General features: G+C 33.2%; 2 protein-coding genes across 3 annotated transcripts; both read left to right on the top strand.

The window, feature by feature from the left end:
- Positions 1-188: 188 nt before the first annotated feature.
- Positions 189-8098, top strand: smim14 (small integral membrane protein 14). 2 transcript variants are annotated; one of them, XM_073841778.1, is made up of 5 exons: positions 189-422; positions 1758-1838; positions 4074-4122; positions 4221-4369; positions 6738-8098. In XM_073841778.1, the coding sequence occupies exons 2-5, from the start codon at positions 1764-1766 to the stop codon at positions 6774-6776; spliced, it is 312 nt and encodes a 103-aa protein (XP_073697879.1). In that variant the 5' UTR covers positions 189-422; positions 1758-1763; the 3' UTR covers positions 6777-8098. The 2 variants fall into 2 exon arrangements, with proteins under 2 accessions (XP_073697879.1, XP_073697878.1); XM_073841777.1 differs by having other exon boundaries at positions 189-379.
- Positions 8099-8230: 132 nt separating this feature from the next.
- On the top strand, positions 8231-22370 carry ugdh (UDP-glucose 6-dehydrogenase). The gene is made up of 12 exons (XM_073841775.1): positions 8231-8763; positions 9662-9823; positions 10782-10883; positions 10970-11170; positions 13101-13298; positions 13421-13568; positions 13684-13778; positions 14257-14387; positions 16111-16250; positions 16436-16527; positions 20847-20957; positions 21561-22370. The coding sequence occupies exons 2-12, from the start codon at positions 9662-9664 to the stop codon at positions 21660-21662; spliced, it is 1482 nt and encodes a 493-aa protein (XP_073697876.1). The 5' UTR covers positions 8231-8763; the 3' UTR covers positions 21663-22370.
- The last annotated feature ends 619 nt before the right edge of the window (positions 22371-22989 follow it).

Here is a 22989-nt window from a genome sequence, read left to right on the forward strand (position 1 = left end):
TCCAGTCGGCATTTCTGATTTGCTAAAAGTAGACGTTGACGCGCTGAGGACTTACCTCATGAATAATAATTAGGCTGCGCAATTGGACGACGCAGGACGGATACAAATCAACGTCAGCGCACGCTATTTACCATTCATGAACCAAGCCTTCGCCATAGTAACATTCCTAATTTTTTGCTTCCCCGATCCTTATCAAAACACAGACGGAACATCAGCCGGAGCTGGGGCCCATTGCCAAACACCAGTGTACACAGGGAGCATTTGCACTGGATTTGGCCTTTGCGAGCGGAGGCTCTCAAGGATCAATATTCACATTGCTGTGCTCCTGGTTTGAAGCGAATGGTTTTAAATCTCTCCTAGTGAGTTGTCGAAGTCATCGGTAAGACATCTGTGTATCCACATCTTGTTTGTTTTGCACTGAGGTAAAAATCGTATTCCATTTGTGTTTTTAAAATGTCTCTATTAAAACAACAACTACACTGCTTTAATTAATAAATAAACTATCTTTGAAGAGGCTAATAATGCTGCAAACTGCTTTAAGTAAGAATATTTTCGGCATTTTACGACGGCAAAACAACTTTTTATTTTGAGTGTATTGTGTATTACTTAAACAATATACATTTTGTGTGTTTATGAGTGGTTTTATAAGTTTTTAGTGTTCAAACAGACTGCTTTTGAAGTGAGCCGGTTGATCTAAAGAGGAAGCAAACAAAACAGAACGAAGTTAAAACAAAACGTAGCCAACTGATAAAACAAGATATTTGCATAAAACGTCTATCAAGCATTCGTATTATTTTCTGGAAAATCAGTGTTTTGAGTAAGCTTTCTCTTTCCAGTAAACCTTTTGGTTTCCTTTCATTTGTTTACAGTTTGCAAGATTCGGTCATGCCTAAAATGCCAAATACGTTCGCTTATTAAAAAAACAGTTCAAGTTTTGAAAGCGTTAGTATGTTTAGATGGTGTTGGAACTATTGCTGCCTGTGGTAAATATATTTAGGAATTGCTATTTTTACTGCCGTATTAGTTTTAGGAATTATTTTACAGTACACCCACTTCAGTCGCGCGAAGTTGATTTAACGGGAGCGTGCATTGAAATAAAACTTTCAGAGCGCGCACCCATTACTTAACAAGCAGCTGCGAACCATCACAGTATCTCACTTAAACATATCAATACAGCCTATGCAATCACATTTCACTCATGTTAACATTTAACCAAGTGTAATTTGCATATGGGAATTTTCAAATTGTGTAAAATAAATTATTAATACTATTTCACGTTGCTCCAATGTCAATTTTTGGTGTGACTTCACTTGGGCCAATACGAAACTGCAACAGCTTAAAATTCCATGAACAATTTGGTGCTTGAACATTTCTCTTTTTTTCAGTTTATGTTCAATCATGTTCATCAAGTAGGCTAGTCAGATTTTATCTATACACTTTTATTCATAAAATAATGAGTATGCTGCATTAAATGAAGCTTGGGAGAGAATAAACTGTCTAAATAACACAGTTTTTGGTCTAGATCGTCAACATAGGCAGTCCTTTGGGTATTTAAAGTAGCCTACCACAGCTTAAGAGTTTATTTGGATTTCAAATGTGAGTCACGCTTAAGTCTTATAGACCTTACCATGTGAAGCCATTATAATTCACCACACCCATTCAGTTTGGAGTCTCTGTGTGTTTAAATAATTTAATATTATTGAGGGTGTAACTTTTATGTGTTTCTGGAATCTATGTGAATTCTGTGTTTTATTCAGGAGAGGATGGCAGAGGGAGGTTTTGACCCCTGTGAGTGCATCTGCTCTCATGAACATGCCATGAGGAGACTCATCAGCCTGGTGAGTTCTCCATACCTTTTTTTTTTTTTTTTATCTCTGTTCCAGATAAGGATTTTGAATACTTGTAAGAATTATATTTACAAAAGCAAACAAACAAACATGTGTTTGCTTATTCTGGACATGCAAATAGAAGTTGTTCTTTTGAAGTTAAGAAAAGTGAATAACTAATTGAGATGGCTCTGTTCTTACATTGGATTTCTCTTCTTTTCTTGGTACAGTGTTGGTTATTAGATTAGTAGCCTTTACAGTTTTCAAAGGAATCTCGTTAGCATTTATAAATGAACCCAAAACAGAAGTTAATCATTTGAGTATTCCTGTAAACAACCTTAAACTAAACTGTCTATGCAGTTAAACTTCTATTTACTTATTTATATGCATATGTGGTGGCCCAAATGATTAGAACACTAGTATTTTCACCAGCTAAAAATGGTTTTAAGTCAGTTATTTCTATCTTTTGCTTTAGTGTGTCAGTAGGAAATCTGGAATGACATGAAGAAACTGAGACAGACTAAATCCAGAGGAACTGTGGCAATGTCTCCAAGATGCTTCAAGAAACCTACCTGCAAATCAACAGTACTGTTAAAAGTTTTAGGCACTTGTGTAAAAATGCAGTAAAATGAGGATGCTGTCATAAATAATGTCATAAATAGATTTTCTTTACCATTTAACTTCTGTTAACTAAATTAAATCAATATTTGGTAAGAACATTCTTTGTGTTTAAAGTGGTAAGGACGCACATAGTTTTTCAGGTAGCTTTGCAGGTAGGTTTCTTGAAGCATCTTGAAGACGTTGCCACAGTTCTTCTGGATTTAGTCTGTCTCAGTTCTTTCTGTTTCTTCATGTCATTCCAGACAGACTGGATGGTGAGATCAGATCTCTGTGTGGAGCACTGGCTGTTGTCAGACTCCTTGTGCAAACAAAAGTCTTACTGGATTATTACAATTAATGGCAAAATGAATGTTTGAAAATGTAAACTGATATTTCCTACTGACACACTACAGCAAAAGATAGAAATAACTGACTTAAAACCATTTTTAGCTGGTGAAAATACTAGTGTTCTAATCATTTTGACCACCACTTTAAAAGAACATGTCTAAATAACATTATTGTGTATTTTTCTTGTGATTCTACAGCTATATTATAGTAATGTTAGGAAATTTGATAATAGAAAGAAATAATTATAATTGATTAAATTTTACACTGGCTAATGAAGCTATAATACTAATAAATAATTGCCAAATTTTTTGATTTGCAATTGTATAAAACCATTTGATTTCAATAAATCAGTTTCATTTAGATGTGTGCCAAACGGACAAGACTTGTGTGTTTCAATGGTTTGTCTCTTTTGAAGAGTTGTAGTGGGCTATGTAACTACATAATATCTTTTATGGGTCTGGAATACTTTTGCTTTTGTAGTTTAAAAAAATGGACAATAGAAGGCGCTAATGCTTCTTTGGTTTACTTAGATCAGACAAGGAAAAATCAGAATCTGAATCAGAAAGAGCTTTATTGTCAAGTATGCTTCCGCATACAAGGAATTTGTTTCATGTTATTAGCTTCCAGTACACAGAGACAACAACGCACAGACAATAAAAATAAGAGAATAAGAAAAATACACACGTGTAAACATAAATAGACAAAAATAAAAATAGAAAATACACAATGAGACAAATACACAAAAATAGACACAAATGCACAAAAATAGAAACACAATGGGAGGAACATTTTAACTGTTCATAAGGTGGATTGCCTGGGGGAAAAAAACTGTTCATGTGCCTGGTAGTCCTGATATTTGGGGCTCTGTAGCACCGGCCGAATGGTAAGAGTTCAAAGAGGGGATGGCTTGGATGTGAGGGGTCCAGAGTGATTTTCTGAGCTCTTTTCCTTACTCTGGATGTATACAGTTCTTGAAGGGTGGGCAGGGGAGCACCAATAATCCCCTTCGCAGTCCGAACTGTTATCTGCAATCTTCAGCATGTCTAAAAAACATTTGGTTCAACAATTTAAAGTATTTGTTGTGCAAGCATTTGAAATCATAGTTTTTGACCTGTTGAAGACAGGATATAATGCTTTTTGAGGGGTTTAAAAACCAGAATACTTGTGTATGAAATTATATATATACATGGAACTGGGATTTTACAGAGGGATAGACATGCTGATTGTTTCAAATACAATTTTATATTGATATGTACATTTTATTTTGATAAAATATTTTCTTTGTGATTAATTTCCAAGCTGAGACAGTCCCAGTCCTACTGCACAGACACAGAGTGCCTTCAGGAGAGTAAGTCTGTCCATCCGAAACAAACAAACAACAAAAACAAATCATACTATAGCACATATTCTGTGCTATTTTCTAACATTTGAGTCTTGTGTATGCAGTGCCAGGCCCCAACTCCTCCGTAGATGGGGATATCACTCTACCCATGATTATTATGGGATGGCTAGTTCTAGCTCTCGTGCTCTTTCTGTTCCGCCCAGCCAGCATGAGGGGTCCTTCAGCCAGCAGCAAGCCCTCCGGCCCCCGTGGCGTAAGTCATGATAGATAAACTCCCTCATAATGATGGTCAAACTGTGTCAGTTATCATTTACATCACTGATTAAAGTTTGGAATAATTATAATACCAGTCAAAAGTTTTTTAACATATTTTTAATGTTTTTTTTAAAGAACTCTCTTCTGCTCACCAAGCCTGCATTATTTGATCTAAAATACAGTAGAAGCAGTAATATTGTGAAATATTTTTACTATTTAAAAATAACTGCTTTCTATTTTAATATATTTTGAAATGTAATTTATTCCTGTGATCAAAGCTAAATTTTCTGCATCATTACTCTAGTCTTCAGTGTCACATGATCCTTCAGAAATCATTCGAATATGCTGATTTGCTGTTCAAGAAACATTTTTTATTAGTATTATTATCAATGTTTAAAACAGTAAATTTTTTCAGGATTCTTTAATGAATTTATCTGAAATAAAAAGCTTTTGTAACATAATACACTATACCATTCAAAAGCTTGGAGTGAATTTTTTGGGGAAAAGAAATTATAGAAATTAATACTTTTATTTAGGAAGGATGTTTTAAATTAATTGGAAGCGACGATGAAGACATTTATAATGTTACAGAAGATTTCTATTTGATATAAATGTTGTTCTTCTGAACTTTCTATTCATCAAAGAAACAGGAAAAAAATCTACTCAGCTGTTTTCATAATAATAATAATAATAATAATAATAATAATAATAACAATAATAAATGTTTTTGAGCAGCAAATCAGAATATTAGAATATTTCAGAAGTATCATGTGACACTGAAGACTGGAGTAATGATGCTAAAAATTCAGCTTTGAAATCACAGGAATACATTACATTTTAAAATGTATTCAAATAGAAAACTGCTATTTTAAATAGTAAAACTATTCCAAAATGTGTTTTTGCTGTACTTTGGATCAAATAAATGCAGGCTTGGTGAGCAGAAGAGACTTCTTTAAAAAACATTAATTTTTTTAAGGCTTTATGCTCTCCAAAGCAGCATTTATTTTTATTAAAAATACAGTAATACAGTGAAAAATCAATGTTAAAAACAGCATCATGATGCACTGTTCTTTGATGAATAGAAATTTAAAAGAACAGCATGCATTTGAAATAGAACTGTTTTGTAACATTATAAATATCTTTACTGTCACTTTTGATAAATTTAATGTGCCTCTGCTGAATAAAAGTATTCATATCCTACTTACCTCAAACTTAAATGGTACTGTTAACTGTTACCACAAAAATATTACACAATATTATAAAGTTTGGAATAATTCAAATCTTAATTATTCCAAACTTTTGATCAGTAGTGTATAAATGATCCGTAAAACGGTGAAATAACAGTACACTCTTAAAAATAAAGGTGCTTCATGATGCCATAGAAGAACCTTTTTTGTCTAAATGGTTCCATAAAAAACTTTTAACATCTGAAGAACCTTTAGCCTCGTTCAGACTGTCAGCCCAAATCCGATTTCTATGCAAATCCGATTGAAATCCGATCATATTTAGGTAGTCTGAACAGCAACGAACTGCATGAAATCCGATTTGGTCAAATCCGTTTCGAGCTACATTCGTATGTGGTTTGGAATCCTATTCAAATCGGATTTCTGCTTTTTCACGTTTTCATGCCACGTAAAACGTAAACACGTCAGACATAACATAACAAAGTCTTTGCAGAAACAAGCCTGAGTTGTTGCGAACTGCAAATCAAGCGGGAAAAAAAACTATACAGCTAGTATACGCACCTCTTTGAGTTTTGAAACCAGCAGAGACGGCAGCACAGAATAAAGTCACACATTCCAGCTTCCTGCGTTTCTGCCGCTGCTTTAGAAGACAAAATATAATCCAGCACGACGGCAACGTTGTCATATAGCAAGACAGCATCTATATTGCAAACTGTATTGCTGTTATTGTTGTTTTTAGCGTTGGCATAATAACGCAACGGCATTGCCACAGAAACCAATGCACATTCCGTAAAACAAAAGAGCGTTTATGGACACACAAATCGGATTTGGACAGTTGCGATATGACTGTGTGGACAGTCAGTTATTCAAATCAGATTCCATCCAGATATGGACAAAATCGGATTTGGGCTGACAGTCTGAACGAGGCTTTTGTGTTCTGCAAAAGGTTCTTTGTGGTGAAAGAAGGTTCTTCAGATTATAAAAGGATAAGAAAGAGATGGTTCTTTAAAGAACCTTTGACTGAATGGTTCTTCTATGGCATCGCTGTGAAGAACCTTTTTAAGCACCTTTATTTTTAAGAGTGTAATCAGAAAGTGTAACAACTCAGCATTGTCAATTTACATGAATCCTTGAATTGTAATTCATATAATCACTAAATGGAATTTTTTCCACCTCATTTAGAATCATGGCAGAGAGCCACCAGCACCTCCTGTGGACTAGAGGTTTTCCACAGCAAAAGATTTGATCTTTTAATCCAGCTTCCACCTGATCAGCTACTGTGACTAATATAACCTGTTCATTTCCTTAATCATCTGTCAGTGTTTCAGATTCCAGATTCTTTAGTCCAATGATGTGGGGCTGATCTACAGAAAGACTTGGATAAAAAGATGTTTCTACAACGTGTAACATTTCAAAAGAGGAAGCAAAAAGAAAAAGTTCCTAGTAGTGAAAATGCTGAGTGGTTGGAATCTAAAGTTTCATGGGTTTACATATCTCTGTCTTCAATTTTTTTACTACTTATTATATTTTTATTATAAAGCATTATTGGGAATTTAACAAGTTGTTTAAAAGACATATAGGCCTGTATAATGACATCTGCCCTAGATCAGTCTGAATCTGAAGTGCAATCTAGAGAAAAGGTTTTGGGTTATTTTTGCGTAATATGAGGTGAAAAGGATAACGTTTCTTGTCTGGTGGTACCCAATACATTCCAAAGCAATTATAACTTCACAGACATGATGTCAATGGTCCATGTAGGAGAATGAGCCTTGACTCTGCATTGACTCATTATAAAAACAGATGTAATTGAAATGATTCAAACAGTTAAGATTACCCAAGACCACTTAAATAACAATTTCGTGCAAGAGGAAATAATGAAATGGGTGTATTCCAGTTTTCACTTGTAGTCATGACTGTGGATGTTGTCATGCTCTGGGAGCTGTTGACCACAGAGAGGCGGCTGATCTAAAGCAGACTTCTCCACCTTAAAGACAGCCTATTTACCCTTTATGTATAAAAGTCGCTAGAGCGATCTGTAGTTAAATGCCATTCTTAACTTGCATTTGCTCAGGAATCATTATGTAGCTACACTAACTAAAAGAGTCAGTGATGAAAATCTAAAAACATGTCATCTTTCAAACTAAGATTTAAATTGGGTACTTTTAGTAACATTTGCAAAGAGTGGGATTTTCCTTTTTATGGCAAATCTATAAATGGTAGCACTTTAGTTGTGGCACCTTTACTATTTGTGTACAGAATAGCTCTAGAAATACACCAAAGAGAGAATGTAAATCTGCCCCATTTCAAGTATGGTGTAACTTTCTCAAACTTCTGTCTCTTCAGTTCTGTGAGAATGTTAGAATTTCTTAATCGCACAAAAGTTGGACTAATGATTTCTGGGTAGATCAGCTAAGGTAGTGGTGTGGATTTCAGGGCATGTAAATTCTGTCTATGTACACTGTTCTAATGAAACTGCTCTATGAGAAAGGGCTTGATCTATGCACTTTTTTGGTTACTACAAATAAACATTAACTATAGCATCAGGTCGTGTCTTTCCTTTGTTAAATGTGGATATAGAAATATTTACTAGTCTCTTTCATACGTTTCTGATTATAATTTGTCAATATGACTCGACTCTCAAGAGTAATTCCTGCGTCAAACAGACCACTCATGCTTTCCTTAGAAGTTACGTCACCGAAATCGCTCAGTCACTGATTGGCTGCTTCAGAAACGTCTGCGTTCTCCACACGTAAGGTTAGCGTTTCGTTGTAATGGAATTCACGTCAAATGAAAAGTCGCAATAATCAGTTTTGCTCTTTATTTGAACAGTTATCTAACTAAATTAGATGTAAATAATCAGAACTCTTTCAATGTATGAACGTTTTTTCTTCCGTAGTCAGAATAAGATTTGGTTTGCGTTTTCTTAGCTTTTCAAGACTTTGAATTTGAAAGGAAAGCCTGAATGACCCGGAAGCAGAGTCGCGGCCCCTCCTCTCTCTAATGTGTTTACGTTGCTATCCCCTCCCGGTGGGAGGGTGCGTGTTCGCTAATGTGTGTGTGTGTGTGTTCTGAGTGAGTTTATGTATCAAGGATATAATAGTTTTATTCATTCGGGAACAAGGCACCTCAGACGGAGAAACCGTACCTGCATACTGCCACACAGTCACACAGAAGAGTGCTTAACTGAAGAACTTCACTGTGAGTCAAGGTAAGTCTGTATTATAGCTATTGAAATCTTTTACCTTATATATTTTAAAGTATATCACATTGAATTTAAAGTTGTGGTTGAAGTTATAATACAGAATCTGAAACAAATCACACTCTTTAAATCTTTAAATGATAAAACAGTCCGGTTATAGAAGTTGAAAGAGTTCATGAGAGCATCAGCAATCAAATCATAAATCGTTAAATTACATTTTACATAAATCATCAGCAGGCAACAGTACTAAACTTTTTTGCGAAGACAAAATTTGCACTCTTTAAGGTTTATCATCTGGTTCTTATTATAAGTTATTCATGGCTGTTAAAGCAGAGCCATTCACGTTAACTACATAAACGGTTCCGTCTTTTGAGTCGGATTTTTTTTTATCTGGTTCGCAAAAACCTCTCTGAACGATTCATTCACGGAGCAATGTCAAAAACCCACTGACTAATTTAACTTATCAGAGAAACGAGTGAGATTGGACTGTGTAATTAAATTAAATGTAATTTACTAAACTTTTACATTTATTTTAGTATTCATTTTTAAACGTTTTACCTTAAGCCTAACATACACGTAAGACAGAGTTGATTTCAGAATTAGTATTTATTTTTAATAGCCTTTATTAGGAAATTGCAAAATACGATAATTTAAAAGAATCACTGAATCAGATTTTGGGTTGAACTGTTCAAAAGAACCGAACATCGCAAAAGAGTCGAATTTCTCATCATTTCTTAAAGCCCCAGGGGGGTCGGTAATATGATACTTACCACTGACCACCTCATGAGGCCCTGGAACTCTGTGAAAGTGTGGAATTGCCCTAAGAGTAGTTGACTGGTTATAAGGGGCCACTCATAATTGTTTTATAATTTGCTGCACCTTAATTCCATTCTATTTCTATTCTCAGATGTTCCAGATTAAAAAGATTTGCTGTATAGGTGCTGGGTATGTCGGTGGTCCGACATGTAGTGTCATTGCAAGCATGTGTCCTGAGATCACAGTAACAGTAGTGGATGTTAATGAATCCCGGATCAAAGCCTGGAACTCTGATACCCTGCCCATCTATGAGGTAATACCGTTAAGGCAATATTAGGGTTAAATCTGAGTTAAAGGTGCACTCTGATAAAAGTTTTTGAACTGTAAGATTTTTAATGTTTTTTGTTTTTTTTAAAGTCTCTTCTGCTCACCAAGCCTACATTTATTTGCAAAAGCAGTAATTTTGTGAATTTTCCTGTGATCAAGTCTAAATTTTCAGCATCATTACTCTAGTCTTCACTGTCACAGTCCTTCAGAAAACATTCTAATATGTTGATTTATAGTTCAAGAAACTATTATTATTATCAATATTTAAAACAGTTTTTCCTAAATCTTGGATGAATAGAAAGATCAGAATATATGCATTTATCTGAAATAAAAAGCTTTTGTAACAATATACACTATACCATTCAAAAGCTTGGAGTGAGTATAATTTTCTTTTTTTTTCAATTTAAAGAATGCTGTAAAAGTGATGATGAAGACATTTATAATCTTACAAAAGATTTCTATTTTAGATAAATGCTGTTCTTCTGAACTTTTTTCATCAAAGAAACCAGAAAAAATTCTACTCTACTATGTTTTCAACATAATAAATTATAATAATAATAAATGTTTAAGTAGCAAATAAGAATATTAGAATGAATTCTGAAGAATCGTGTGACTGGGACAAAGAAACTAAAAATTCATCTTTAAGATCAGAGAAAACAGTTTTAAGAAAAACGTTATTTTAAGTACAAATGGATCTGTACTTTGGATTAAATAAATGCAGGCTTGGTGAGAAGAGACTTATTTAAAAAATTACTGTTCAAAAACGTTTGACTGGTAGTGTATATTTTCTTATTTAAAAATATTTTCCCCCTTTAAATAAGTGAATAGTATAATAGTATAAGTTTAAAATTTGTAAAAGAAATGCTTCATCCATTCACAGATGTTATTTAATGTGAAATCTTCATTGCATGAGTGATGAAATGTGTTTCTTCTTTTTTCTGTAGCCGGGTCTGAACGAAGTGGTGTTGTCCTGCCGTGGGAAGAACCTCTTTTTCTCTACAGATATCGACACTGCCATTAAAGAGGCAGATCTGGTCTTCATTTCTGTGAGTAACCAACTATTTTAATGTGGTTTTGCATGTAGGTCTGTACACTGACCCTAATATCTTAATGTCATAATATCTTTGTTCAGGTAAACACCCCGACTAAGACATATGGTATGGGCAAAGGGCGTGCTGCTGACTTGAAGTTTATCGAGGCGTGTGCAAGACGGATTGTGGAGGTGTCGGACGGCTATAAAATCGTTACGGAGAAGAGTACGGTGCCGGTTCGTGCAGCTGAGAGCATCCGCAGGATATTTGATGCAAACACCAAACCCAGCCTCAACTTGCAGGTGTGTTTATATGAACGGCTGAATATTCATCTGCTGATATATGGGGAATCATATAAAGAGAAATTATTTAATCCAGAATTTTAGGTTAAATTGTATATAATTGTATAAAAGAAAGTGTTTATTTTAGGTGCTGTAATTTGTCACCATTCACTTAAAAAAAAAATCATGTTTTTTGTTGGTGATAAAGTACAAATAATCATTGTAATCATTCATATTAAATTATTCAAAAGTGATAGTTTTACACTACCAGTCAAAAGTTTTTGGACCGTGAGATTTTTAATGTTTTATAAGGAAGTCTCTTCTGCTCACCAAGCTTGCTTGTATTTGATCCAAATTACAGCAAAAGCAGTAAACATTTTAAAATTATATTTTAAAATGTAATCTATTCCTGTGATCAAAGCTACATTTTCAGCATCATTACTCTAGTCTTCAGTTTTGAAATATTTTTACTACTTAAAATAACTCTTTTCTAATTGAATATATTTTAAAATGTAATTTATTCCTGTGGTCAAACGTTACATCTTTTTTAGTCTTCAGTGTCACATGATCCTTCAGAAATCATTCTAATATTCTGATTTGCTGTTCAAGAAACTTTTTTTATCATTATTATTATTATTATTATTATTATTATTATTATTATTATTATTATTATTATTATTATCATCATCAATATTTAAAACAGTTGAGTCTCTTTTTTTTCAGGATTCTTTGATGAATAGAAGGTTCCAAGGATCGGCATTTATCTGAAATAAAACGCTTTATACCATTAAAAAGCTTGGAGGCAGTATAATTCTTTTGGTGGATAGAAATGATAGAAATTAATACTTTTATTTAGGCAGGATGCTTTAAATTAATAAAAAAAAAGATGAAAAAATTCATTTTTTTTATAAAGATATTTATAATGTTACAGACGATTTCTATATAAGATAGATGCTGTTCTTCTGAACTTTCTCAGAGAAACCTCTCTCTTCATCAGAGAAACCTGAAAAAATTTTGCTTGGGTGTTTTCAAAATAATAATTATAAATGTTTTTTTTTAACAGCAAATCAGAATATTAGAATGATTTCTGAAGGATCATGTGACTGGCGTAATAATGCTAAAAATTCAGCTTTGAAATCACATTTTAAAATATATAAAAATAGAAAAAAGTTATTTTAAATAGTAAATTTACTTCAGAATCGTACTGTTTTTGCTGTACTTTGCTGTGGATCAAATAAATGCAGGCTTGGTGAGCAGAAAAGACTTTAAAAACATTGTTACAGAAATTTCTATTTCAAATAAAGTTATTTTAAAGAATCCTGTAAAAAAAAAATACACAAAAATATTCATAATTAGATAAATCTGCATATTAGAATACTTTTTGAAGGATGATGTGACACTAAAGACTGAAGTAATGGCTGCTGAAACTTCAGCTTTGGCAACACAGAAATAAATTACATACTAAAATATTTTAAAATAGAAATTGTAGTAATATTTCACAATTTTAATGTTGTTACTGTATTTTATATCAAATAAATGCAGTCTTGATGAGCATAAGAGACTTCCTTCAAAAACACTAAAACTTACTGACTCCAAACAAAGGTTGTGTGTGTGTGTGTGTGTGTATGTATGTGTACAGTATATAAATGTGTGTGTGTGTGTGTGTGTGTGTGTGTTTGCTTAAATAGGACAAAATGGGGATATTAAAAAGTTATTTATCTAATTTATGTTGTGAAAATATGCTTTTACATTAGTTTTACACATCAGTCATGTGCTTGTAAACATAATGTGGATTTGGCTTTTGTTTTGAAATAGATTTTCTACAACCTATTATTGCCTCTTTCAAGTAAACTAATAAAACCAACTGGATTTGCAGACCTCAAGGAATTTTTTCACAATTTATTCTTCTCCTCTGTGTTAATAAATGACCTTTTCCCACCTATGATTACAGGTTCTCTCTAACCCAGAGTTCCTTGCGGAGGGTACGGCAGTGAAGGACCTGAAGGACCCAGATCGTGTCCTGATAGGTGGAGATGAGACTCCAGAGGGTCAAAGGGCCATCAGTGCTCTCTGCGCAGTTTATGAGCACTGGGTCCCCAAATCACGCATAATCACCACCAACACCTGGTCCTCAGAACTTTCTAAACTGGTATGTATAACGTAAATGTAAGAATTTTAATTATAGCTAGATTGAAAGCTTTTCTAATAATTTGATATGTAAAACTCATTTAATTATTATTTTAGTGATGTATAAAAATGCCTGTGTTTTAGGCAGCAAATGCATTCCTGGCTCAGCGCATCAGTAGTATAAACTCCATCTCTGCCTTGTGTGAATCCACTGGCGCTGATGTTGAAGAGGTGGCCAGAGCCATTGGCATGGATCAGCGCATCGGAAGCAAGTTCCTCAAAGCCAGCGTGGGTCAGTGCATTTGTTGTTTCTGTTACCATTTGAAATTGCCATCTTAATGATATGATAGAATGAGAATAAGACATTTGCTTCAATGGTCCTTCAATTGTGTTTGTGCTTACATCAGGTTTTGGAGGAAGTTGTTTTCAGAAGGATGTGCTGAATTTGGTGTATCTGTGCGAGGCACTGAATCTCCCAGAGGTTGCTTCATACTGGCAACAGGTAAACTTCAGTTTGAATACTTGTTTAGTGAGTCTTAATGGCATATGTTGGTTTTGCGTGAGTCATTATTCAATGAAAAGACGCATCAAGTATGATTTAGCTTTTGTAAAATCATCAAATTGTTGATCGATCATGTCACAGCAAGTTTAAATATGTGAAGGTGCATATAAGATGTGAGAAGTGGATTAATGGTTGTTAAAAATTCAGCTTTGCTATCACAGGAATAAATGACATTTTAAGATATATTAAAATAGAAAACATTATAATAATATTTCACAATATTACAGTTTTTTACTGTTTTAGCTAAAAAAAAATACAGCCTTGGTGAGCATAAAAAAAAGTTTTCAAAAATATTTCACAATCTGTAAATTCAAATGAACTTTCATATGCTGACTTGTCATATGGCAACACTTTAATATCTAAAAATTAGTTTGATCATTTTTGTCTAACCTTTTACTCTGTGCTTTCTTATGTTCAGGTGATTGACATGAACGAATATCAGAGAAAGCGGTTTGCCTGTCGGATCATTGACTGCCTGTTTAACACCGTTACAGGGAAGAAAATCGCCTTATTAGGTTTCTCCTTCAAGAAGGACACGGGAGACACCAGGTACATATATATGGAGACTCTGAACCAGTCTATTTTATATATGATAACTTTATCAGGTTCATTTACGACAAGTCTTTCACTTTTACCTACAAAACACAGACCATGAGATGTCAGAGCACGAGTTAACCATTAACTTTGATACTATAATACATGTGTACACTCGCCCGTGCCACCCATGACCTTTATCTAGAGTCCCTGAGTATATGTCATGCTGCTGCATGTGGATTGTTTCAAAAGAGAAGCATGACTATGTCATTTTCTTTTACCTCCAATCATGTCATGATGACCCTTTTTTTTTACTGCTATTTTTTTCAGTCAGGAATAGGGCATTAATTACTCACCCTCATGTTGTTCCAAACCCATAAGACAGTTGTTTATCTTTGGAACACAATTAAGATATTTTTGATGAAATCCAAGAGCTTTATAGATGAAGATGAACAAAAGTCTCATGGGTTTAGAATGACATGAGGGTGAGTAATAAATGGCATAATTTTAATTTAAGGGTGAACTAACCCTTTAATCCTTCTCAAACATACTGCAATGATCTGAATGAATGTGACTTTTAGTACAAATGAGTTAATGTCACAAATTGACTTATTTGATTTCTGATTTAGAACTAGTGAAAAATCATAAATGTTTGTAACACAGTTCCAGCATTCAAATTCAAAGTGCTGATGCTCAGTCCAACAACACTGGGTTAGTTTGCATGTTGCAGACAGACTGTTAGTCTGTGCATTAGTTGAGGCTATTTTACATTGTTACATCAGTAGGTGGCTACAAGTGAATTATAAGAATTCATTGAATTCACAAGTTTTCTGTGTTGGTAGATGCACTGGGGACTCGATTCTAGGCATGGGCCGGTATAAGATTCTGACGGTATGATAACCTTGGATAAAAAATATCACGGTTTCACGGTATAACGGTATTGTAATTACTGCTCTACAATGTTATAGTTAAATGTCAACTGAACACAGTATATTTTATTTTAGGAAACATATAGAACATTTTGTAACATGGAACATCAGGCAAAATAATTAAAATAAATAATTGAATCTTCTTAATTAAATTAAATTTCAGTCTCTTGTGTGAGTCTAAGCCTGCAGCTCAACAATAATCAACAAAATAAAATTTTCAAAAACAAATCCTTCTTAATAGAAAAAATGCAATCACTAATCAAAGCAAAAATATGACCATTAGTGACAGTTCCAAAAATAAACCAACACTCAAAGACACATGAGAGCCAGCGATTTTTTTTTTTTTTAATGCCGTGATTTTGAAAAGATGTTAAAGGTGCACTGTGTAATATTTAAGATGACCTCTAGACAGAGGTGCAATAACTATGTTTTCAGGGGTGCATAAAGACCTTAATGAACCATTACGTTTTTATAAACTTAGAATTATCAGCTTGCGAAAAAAACACTGACACAATGATGAACAAGTAACAGAAAATGCACATATCGTACGAACGGTATCACTTTTTTGTTTGCGGTTTTGAAACCGTGACTTTTTCAAACCGTGGTAAACCTTGAAACCGGTTATCATCCCATGCCTACTCGATTCTAGCATTCAAATTTGGAAAAAGTCAGGTTTTCTTATGTCACCTTTAATAATGTTACATTTATAAATTTGACATACTTTTACAGAAAGTGGCTTGTGGTGCATTTTTGCAACTGTTCTCTACTAGATTCCCTACATTTATTCCTTGTGTGTACGTGTGTTTCAGAGAGTCCTCCAGTATCTACATCTCTAAGTATCTGATGGACGAAGGAGCCAAGTTGCATATTTATGACCCTAAAGTGCTAAAGCAGCAGATAATCCAGGACCTGTCTCAACCCAGCATCTCCGGAGACAACCCAGAGAGAGGTATGCATGTTGAGTAGATAAAACCATGCTTTAGGTCAAGTCTCTTTGAATGATGGAGGAAGAGGGAGAGGAAGTAAGTGCTGTGTCATGCTGAATGTCATGTAGGGGACAAACTCACTGTTAGGAATGCAGGAGAATGTTTGATGTTTCTGTCTAATTTACCATGACTCTCATTCTCTCTGCAGTGTCTGATCTTGTCACAGTGACGTCAGACCCCTATGAGGCATGTGAAAGTGCACATGCCCTGGTCATCTGCACAGAGTGGGACATGTTTAAGGTACTTGGCACACACACAAAATACAAACTTATGCAGATTTAGAAGTCACTGACATAATATTTGATTCATGCTTTGATTTGAAGGGATAGTGCGTCCAAAAATGAAAATTCTGTCATTAATTACTCAACCTCATGTCATTCCAAACCTGTTGGACCTTCATTAATTTTTGCAACACAAATGAAGATATTTTTGATGAAATCTAAAAGCTTTCTGACCCTGAATAGACAGAAACGTAACTGACATGCTTAAGGCCCAGACATTTAGTAAGGACATCATTAAAATAGTCCATGTGACATCAGTGGTTCAACCGTAATGCTATGAAGCTACAAGAACAAACATTCTTTTGTACATTTTTTGGTGAACTATCACTTGCCCTATTGGACCAGCATGACAGCGCCATATTTATTGATCATATGCATGTATTTTTGTGCCTTGCAAACAATGCATTCATTTACAATTTTATTAATAACAAATATTTGATTGACCTATTAATATATAAATGTAAAAAAATATTGATAATTAGTAATATATTTAATAATACTTTTAGAATAAATAATACATTTCACATTTAAATGTAAATTATAAATGCAAAATAATACATGTTGAGGTTATATATTTATTAATTTAGAGATTTAAAAATATGTAATACTATATCTTTTTAAATAATCATTTTAGACTGAATACAAAACATAATATTACACAAGTAAATTATTTTATGTTTGGTCATATATTTCTTAATTTAGAAATGCAAACTGTATAATACTGTTTTGTATATATTTAAATATTTATTTAAAATAAATACAAAATTAAATAATATAATAATAATTAAAATTAAATATGTTTGTTTATATATTTATTAATTTAGAAATATAAACACATTAATATATATTTTTAATAAAATATGTTTTTGTGTCCAGTAAATGTATTGGTGGTCCTTACTATTAATATTATAAATTATAAATTAATATTATAAATAATAATAATAATAATAATAATAATAATAATAATAATATTATAAATTATAAATATTTGGTTTATATTTTTATTAATTTAGAAATACATAGTAAATACATATTTTTTTATTATAATTTTTAGAAAAAAAAAATATAGTATTACATTTACATTTCTAAGTGTAAATGTTTTTCTGTTTGGTCAAGTAACAGATTTTGACAAAAATCATAATCACGATTATTTTGGTCAATATTGTTATCGCGATTATTTAACATGATTATGACAGGGTCCAAAACTTTGTATTAGTGATTAATTTAAAGATAGCAATACAGCATTTTTAGTAATCTAACAATACATAAATTACATGTAATTATTTGAATGTAAAATAAAACAATGTCTTAACTGTAATAGTTAATCATGCTTTGTTTCTTATTAAAACTATAATAGTCCTTCATTCAAGAGCAGTGAGTGATTCTTCCCTTTGTATTTTTATGTTTTGTTAATATTAAGCACAAAGACGACAAAAGGAATATTTGTTGTTGCTTTAAGTGCCACACGGATCCAATATACTGTTACACACGTATTTTCATTTTCAACTGTTTATGATCATTTAAGACATAACTGACAAGGGTTTACATTAATAATCACCAAGCACCTCATTTTAAAATATTTTTGTGTGTATTTGACCGTTTAGACACGCACCTTGAGTTAAAAGATAACTTTACATGTCTGTGTTCTGCTCCATCTCTGAGCACACACACAAAACAGCGCAAGTTTTCTTACGCGCTATTAAAAACACAACATCATAGAAACATTAATAAATCAATCACGCCCCATTTTATGAAAGTCACGTTACATAATTTTGCTGATTTGCATGTGAAATTAGGCTTTTATGGAGGAGCGAAATCGCACCACTGGTTATGATCAATTGAAGCAGAAATTCGAATTTTGATTAATTGCACAGCCCTAGTAACAGTATTAGGCTATAAATCTGGACAATTCGCCAAAACGTCCTTACTATTATTATTATAAATAATAATTAATAATAAATGAATATTCTAAATAATACTATAATAATATAAATAATAGTATTATAATTTTATAAATAAATGTTTGGTTTATATATGTATTCATTTAGAAATGTAAATACATTATTATACTTTTTTTGTATAATTTGTAGGGAGAAAAAAATTATATTAATAAATTTATATATTTTTTTGTGTTGGGTCCAGTAAAAGTATTAGCGGGCTATAAATCTGAACTATTCCTCAATAAGTCCTTATTCATATATTACAGCATCCACCTTTGGTTCATTATCTACTATAGGGAAAAAATGACACTAAAAGTGTTTGCACTACAAACCAGTGTGCTCATAATTAAGATAATACAATAACATGGTAAAACGAGCTGTTTTGTACAGCTAAAAGAAGCTGGACGGATATGTAGTACTACAATCAGGGTTCTTACACCTTTTCCAAAGTAAAATTCAAGCACTTTTCAAGCACTTTCAAGGTGCATTTTCAAGATTTTCCAGCACTGTGGTAAATTACTTATTCACATACATGAGTTCTTAATTTTAAATCAGATGTTATTGTGCTATTAAAAAACAACTGTCTAGATTGCATATAACATTGCCCCATATTAATAGTCACCATTGAGTATACAAATTATATAATTTAAAATATATAATTAATATAATTTACTGAGTATCTGTAGTATTTTAAAAATAAAATTTAAAGGCTTTTTAAGACCTGCACAAATAAAAGTAATACTGTATGAGTGGAGTAGGGCAATGTCTATGGTAACACATTAATGACTGGTATAAAATGACTGTAAAAAAAAATGAGATAAACTAAAATTCTAAAACTTGAAAACTTTCTAAAACTTGGAAGGATTTTCACAAATACATTTTACATTTCAGCCTAAAAGTACTAAAAGGTAGTCAAAAAGACACTATAAAATAATACAATTTAACTGGCCCAAATGAAAAAAGACCATTTTTTAAACATTGAAAATATTTTTGATTGACATTTAGACTTCTATCAGATTTTCTATTCACAAATATCAAGGTATTTTTTTTTTCATTATTTACAGTGTATCTGCAGAATTTTTAAATATCAATTTAAGGCTATTTATGACCCTTTTTAAGAGCTACACAAGTAAAATGAACACCGTAGTGGGGTTGAACAATGTACAGTAACATTAAGCCATAAAATGACATGATTTATAATTCAGATTTTCGCAAAAACAAAACATCTTATACAATGGCATTTCAGCCTTTATGCCTTTAAACTGGATAAATCAAGTATAATTTATTTAAAACATAAATATTACTGTCTTAATTGTTTAGATTTTTAGAAAGCACATAACTTTTACATTTACAACTCTTATGTGTTTGCTGCATAAAAAAATGGGCCAATATTTGTAATAATCTTACTAAACAGCTGAATATTCGCAAATTCATTCTCTGTCACGAGGGGGCGCTTTAGGAGTGCTGAAATTCTACGGTTTCCTAGTAACGGCTGTACACAAATCAGCATTAACGCAGTTTTATCAGGCATGAAATGTAAATGCCAAAGACACGTTTCTGAGGACAGTCGGTTCCCTTCAGATACATTCATATAAAGACATCCGTGCCGCGTTTTGTTTATTCAGTATGACATCATTCCCATTTGAAGTTTTATCCAGCCCTATCGCTATTCTCGTATTTCCGTCCCTAACTCTTAAACTTATAAGTAAGCCTTTTCTTATACTATTTAATACATTTAAAACTTTTTATGGCCTTAACTTTGATACGGCTAAATTGATGAGTTTGTAATGACTAGCACGAGCCCTCTACTTTAAGATAGTCCGGTGAAACATTTTGGTAGCCCGACTGGAAAACACAATAGCCCCGGGACATCGGGCTGGCAATTTTGCGATCCCCAAATTCTCGTTTTAAACATAATTCTTATTTGTCGTTTTCAAGCCATCAAGGACTGATGCAACAACCTCCTGATAACCGGCATGTTTTATCTACCGCTCTGTTCCATCAGAGGGCGCGCATCAAGAAAGACCGGCAGATCACACTACAGCCTCACGTGCACACTCGAGCGGAGCTGTTTTTTTTCTTTCTTTTACATATTATAAGCATAACAAAAAATAACTATTTAGTATGAAAGCGAATTAATATGAAACCGATGCAACTGCATATTCAAGCACTTCATCCAAAATCCAAGCATTTTTCAAACCTTGAAAACACTACATTAAAATTCAAGCATTTTCAAGGAATTCAAGCACCCGTACGAACCCTGTACAATGTAGTTAAAAAAAACCCACAATGGTTGTCTAAAAAAGAATAGTGAAATATTGCATGTGTTTGTTTTTAGGATTTGAATTACGAGAAAATATACCACAAGATGTTGAAACCAGCATTTATCTTTGATGGTCGACGAGTCCTGGACCATCTGCACACTCAGCTACAAAACTTTGGCTTTCAGGTAAGTGAATAACATGTTTTTGGCTGTACCCGGTTTGTCACTATATTAAAGGAACAGGAACACTCCACTTTTTTTGGAAATAGGCTCATTCTCCAACTCCCCCCGAGTTAATAAGTTGATTTTTACCGTTTTGAAATCCATTCAGCCGTTCTCCTGTTCTGGCGATATCACTTTTAGCCTAGCTTAGCATAGATCATTGAATCCTATTAGACCAATAGCATCACATTCAAAAATGACCAACGAGTTTTGATATTTGTCCTGTTTAACACTTGACTCTTCTGTAGTTATATCGTGTATTAAGACCGGTGGAAATGCAAAGCTTCAATTTTCTAGGCTGATAAGATTAGGAACTACACTTCCATTCTGGCATAATAGTCAAGGAAGTTTGCTGCCGTAATAAGGCTTTTGGTCTAATAGGATTCAATGATCTATGCTAAGCTATGCTAAAAGTGATATAGCCAGAACAGGAGAACGGCTGAATGGATTTCAAAACGGTAAAACTCAACTTTTTAACTCGGGGGGAGTTGGAGAATGAGCATATTTCCAAAAAAAAGTGGAGTGTTCCTTTAAGTGGCATAGTTTAATCTTGTGTGTTTTGCATAGATCGAAACCATTGGAAAGAAGGTGACGACCCGAATCCCTTTCACGCCGTCTGGAGGAGTTCCACGAATCAGTGAACCACCCGTCAAGAAATCCAAAGCATAGACACTGACTCACACACACGCATGTGCACTTTACACTAACTAAAGTCTTTTGCTGAGAAAACCAAAGTAACGTGTGACCGTTGCTGGAAATCTGTTTGTAAAATGCATGTGTGTGTGTTGAACTGTCTACAGAATGTTTTATCTTTCATGGCCGTTCGTAAGAATGCAGAGTGATTTAATATTTTAAACACTTTGTCATTTTTCATTCTTGAATTTTTTTAAACGTTCTCATGTCTGTGCCATTTCAGAAAATGATTGAAACATTGATATATATATATATATTACCTGTGCACAAAACTGGTGTTTTAACATCCCAGTACTGTTTAGTAGTATATTGTTTACACTTATCAGTGTTCTAGATGTTAATGGCTAAATCATCTACTTATTTGAGAGCGATGTCTGAAGGAGCAACAACAGAAGGAACGGCAACTTTGATTTAAGGACCAAGAAGGACATAAACGCTGTAAAACATCTGCCTTAAATTTGGCATGTGATACCATTAGCAAAAAGCCGTTTGTGTCACCCAGTTATTAATCCTTTATTAATCTTCTTTAATAATATGTATTGTTTGACCTGCACTGTGTACGATATTGTAGAGTCACAGTTGTAGCTTTTATAAAATCATCTCTTACTGTACAGGTTTGTAATAGTCATGTACAATGATTGCAGAAAATGTATTTCTTAAATAAATATGGACCAATGCAATAAAGCAGTGTTGCCTATTTATTTCACAGACTTCACTTCCAGAACAAAATTTACAGATAATGTAGCCTATTGCCATCCAAGATGTTCATGCCTTTCTTTCTTCAGTCATAAAGAAATTATGTTATTTGTGACCCTGGTCCACAAAACCAGTCATAAGGTTAAATTTTACAAAACTGAGATATATGCATCATATGAAAGCTCAATAAATAAGCTTTCTATTGATGTATGGTTTGTTAGGATAGGACAATATTTGGCCGAGATACATCTATTTGAAAATCTGGAATCTAAGGGTGCAAAAAAATCTAAATACTGAGAAAATCACCAAATTAAGTTCTTAACAATGCATATTACTAATCAAAAATTACATTTGGATAGGTTTACAGTAGGAATTTTACAAAAAATCTTCATGGAACATGATCTTTACTTAATTTCCTAATGATTTTTGACATAAAAGAAAAATCGATAATTTTGACCCATACCATGTATTTTTGGCTATTGCTACAAATATACCCAGCGTCACATTTGAGGAAAACATGTCTCAATATAGTGGACTTCGATGGTGCCCCCGAGTTTGAACGTCCAAAATGAATTTCAATGCAGCTTCATAGGGCTCTGAAAGATCC

The sequence above is a fragment of the Garra rufa genome, chromosome 6 (genome assembly GCF_049309525.1).
Source record: "Garra rufa chromosome 6, GarRuf1.0, whole genome shotgun sequence".
NCBI classification, from domain to species: domain Eukaryota; kingdom Metazoa; phylum Chordata; class Actinopteri; order Cypriniformes; family Cyprinidae; genus Garra; species Garra rufa.

Excerpts from the sequence above, each read along its gene's own strand:
- smim14 (XM_073841778.1), top strand. The coding sequence starts at position 1,764 with ATGGCAGAGGGAGGTTTTGACCCCTGTGAGTGCATCTGCTCTCATGAA. Across the intron at positions 4,123-4,220 it reads CACAGAGTGCCTTCAGGAGA|TGCCAGGCCCCAACTCCTCC; the intron begins GTAAGTCTGTCC and ends TTGTGTATGCAG. Across the intron at positions 4,370-6,737 it reads AGCCCTCCGGCCCCCGTGGC|AATCATGGCAGAGAGCCACC; the intron begins GTAAGTCATGAT and ends CACCTCATTTAG.
- ugdh (XM_073841775.1), top strand. The coding sequence starts at position 9,662 with ATGTTCCAGATTAAAAAGATTTGCTGTATAGGTGCTGGGTATGTCGGT. Across the intron at positions 13,779-14,256 it reads TTGCTTCATACTGGCAACAG|GTGATTGACATGAACGAATA; the intron begins GTAAACTTCAGT and ends TCTTATGTTCAG. Across the intron at positions 16,251-16,435 it reads CGGAGACAACCCAGAGAGAG|TGTCTGATCTTGTCACAGTG; the intron begins GTATGCATGTTG and ends TTCTCTCTGCAG.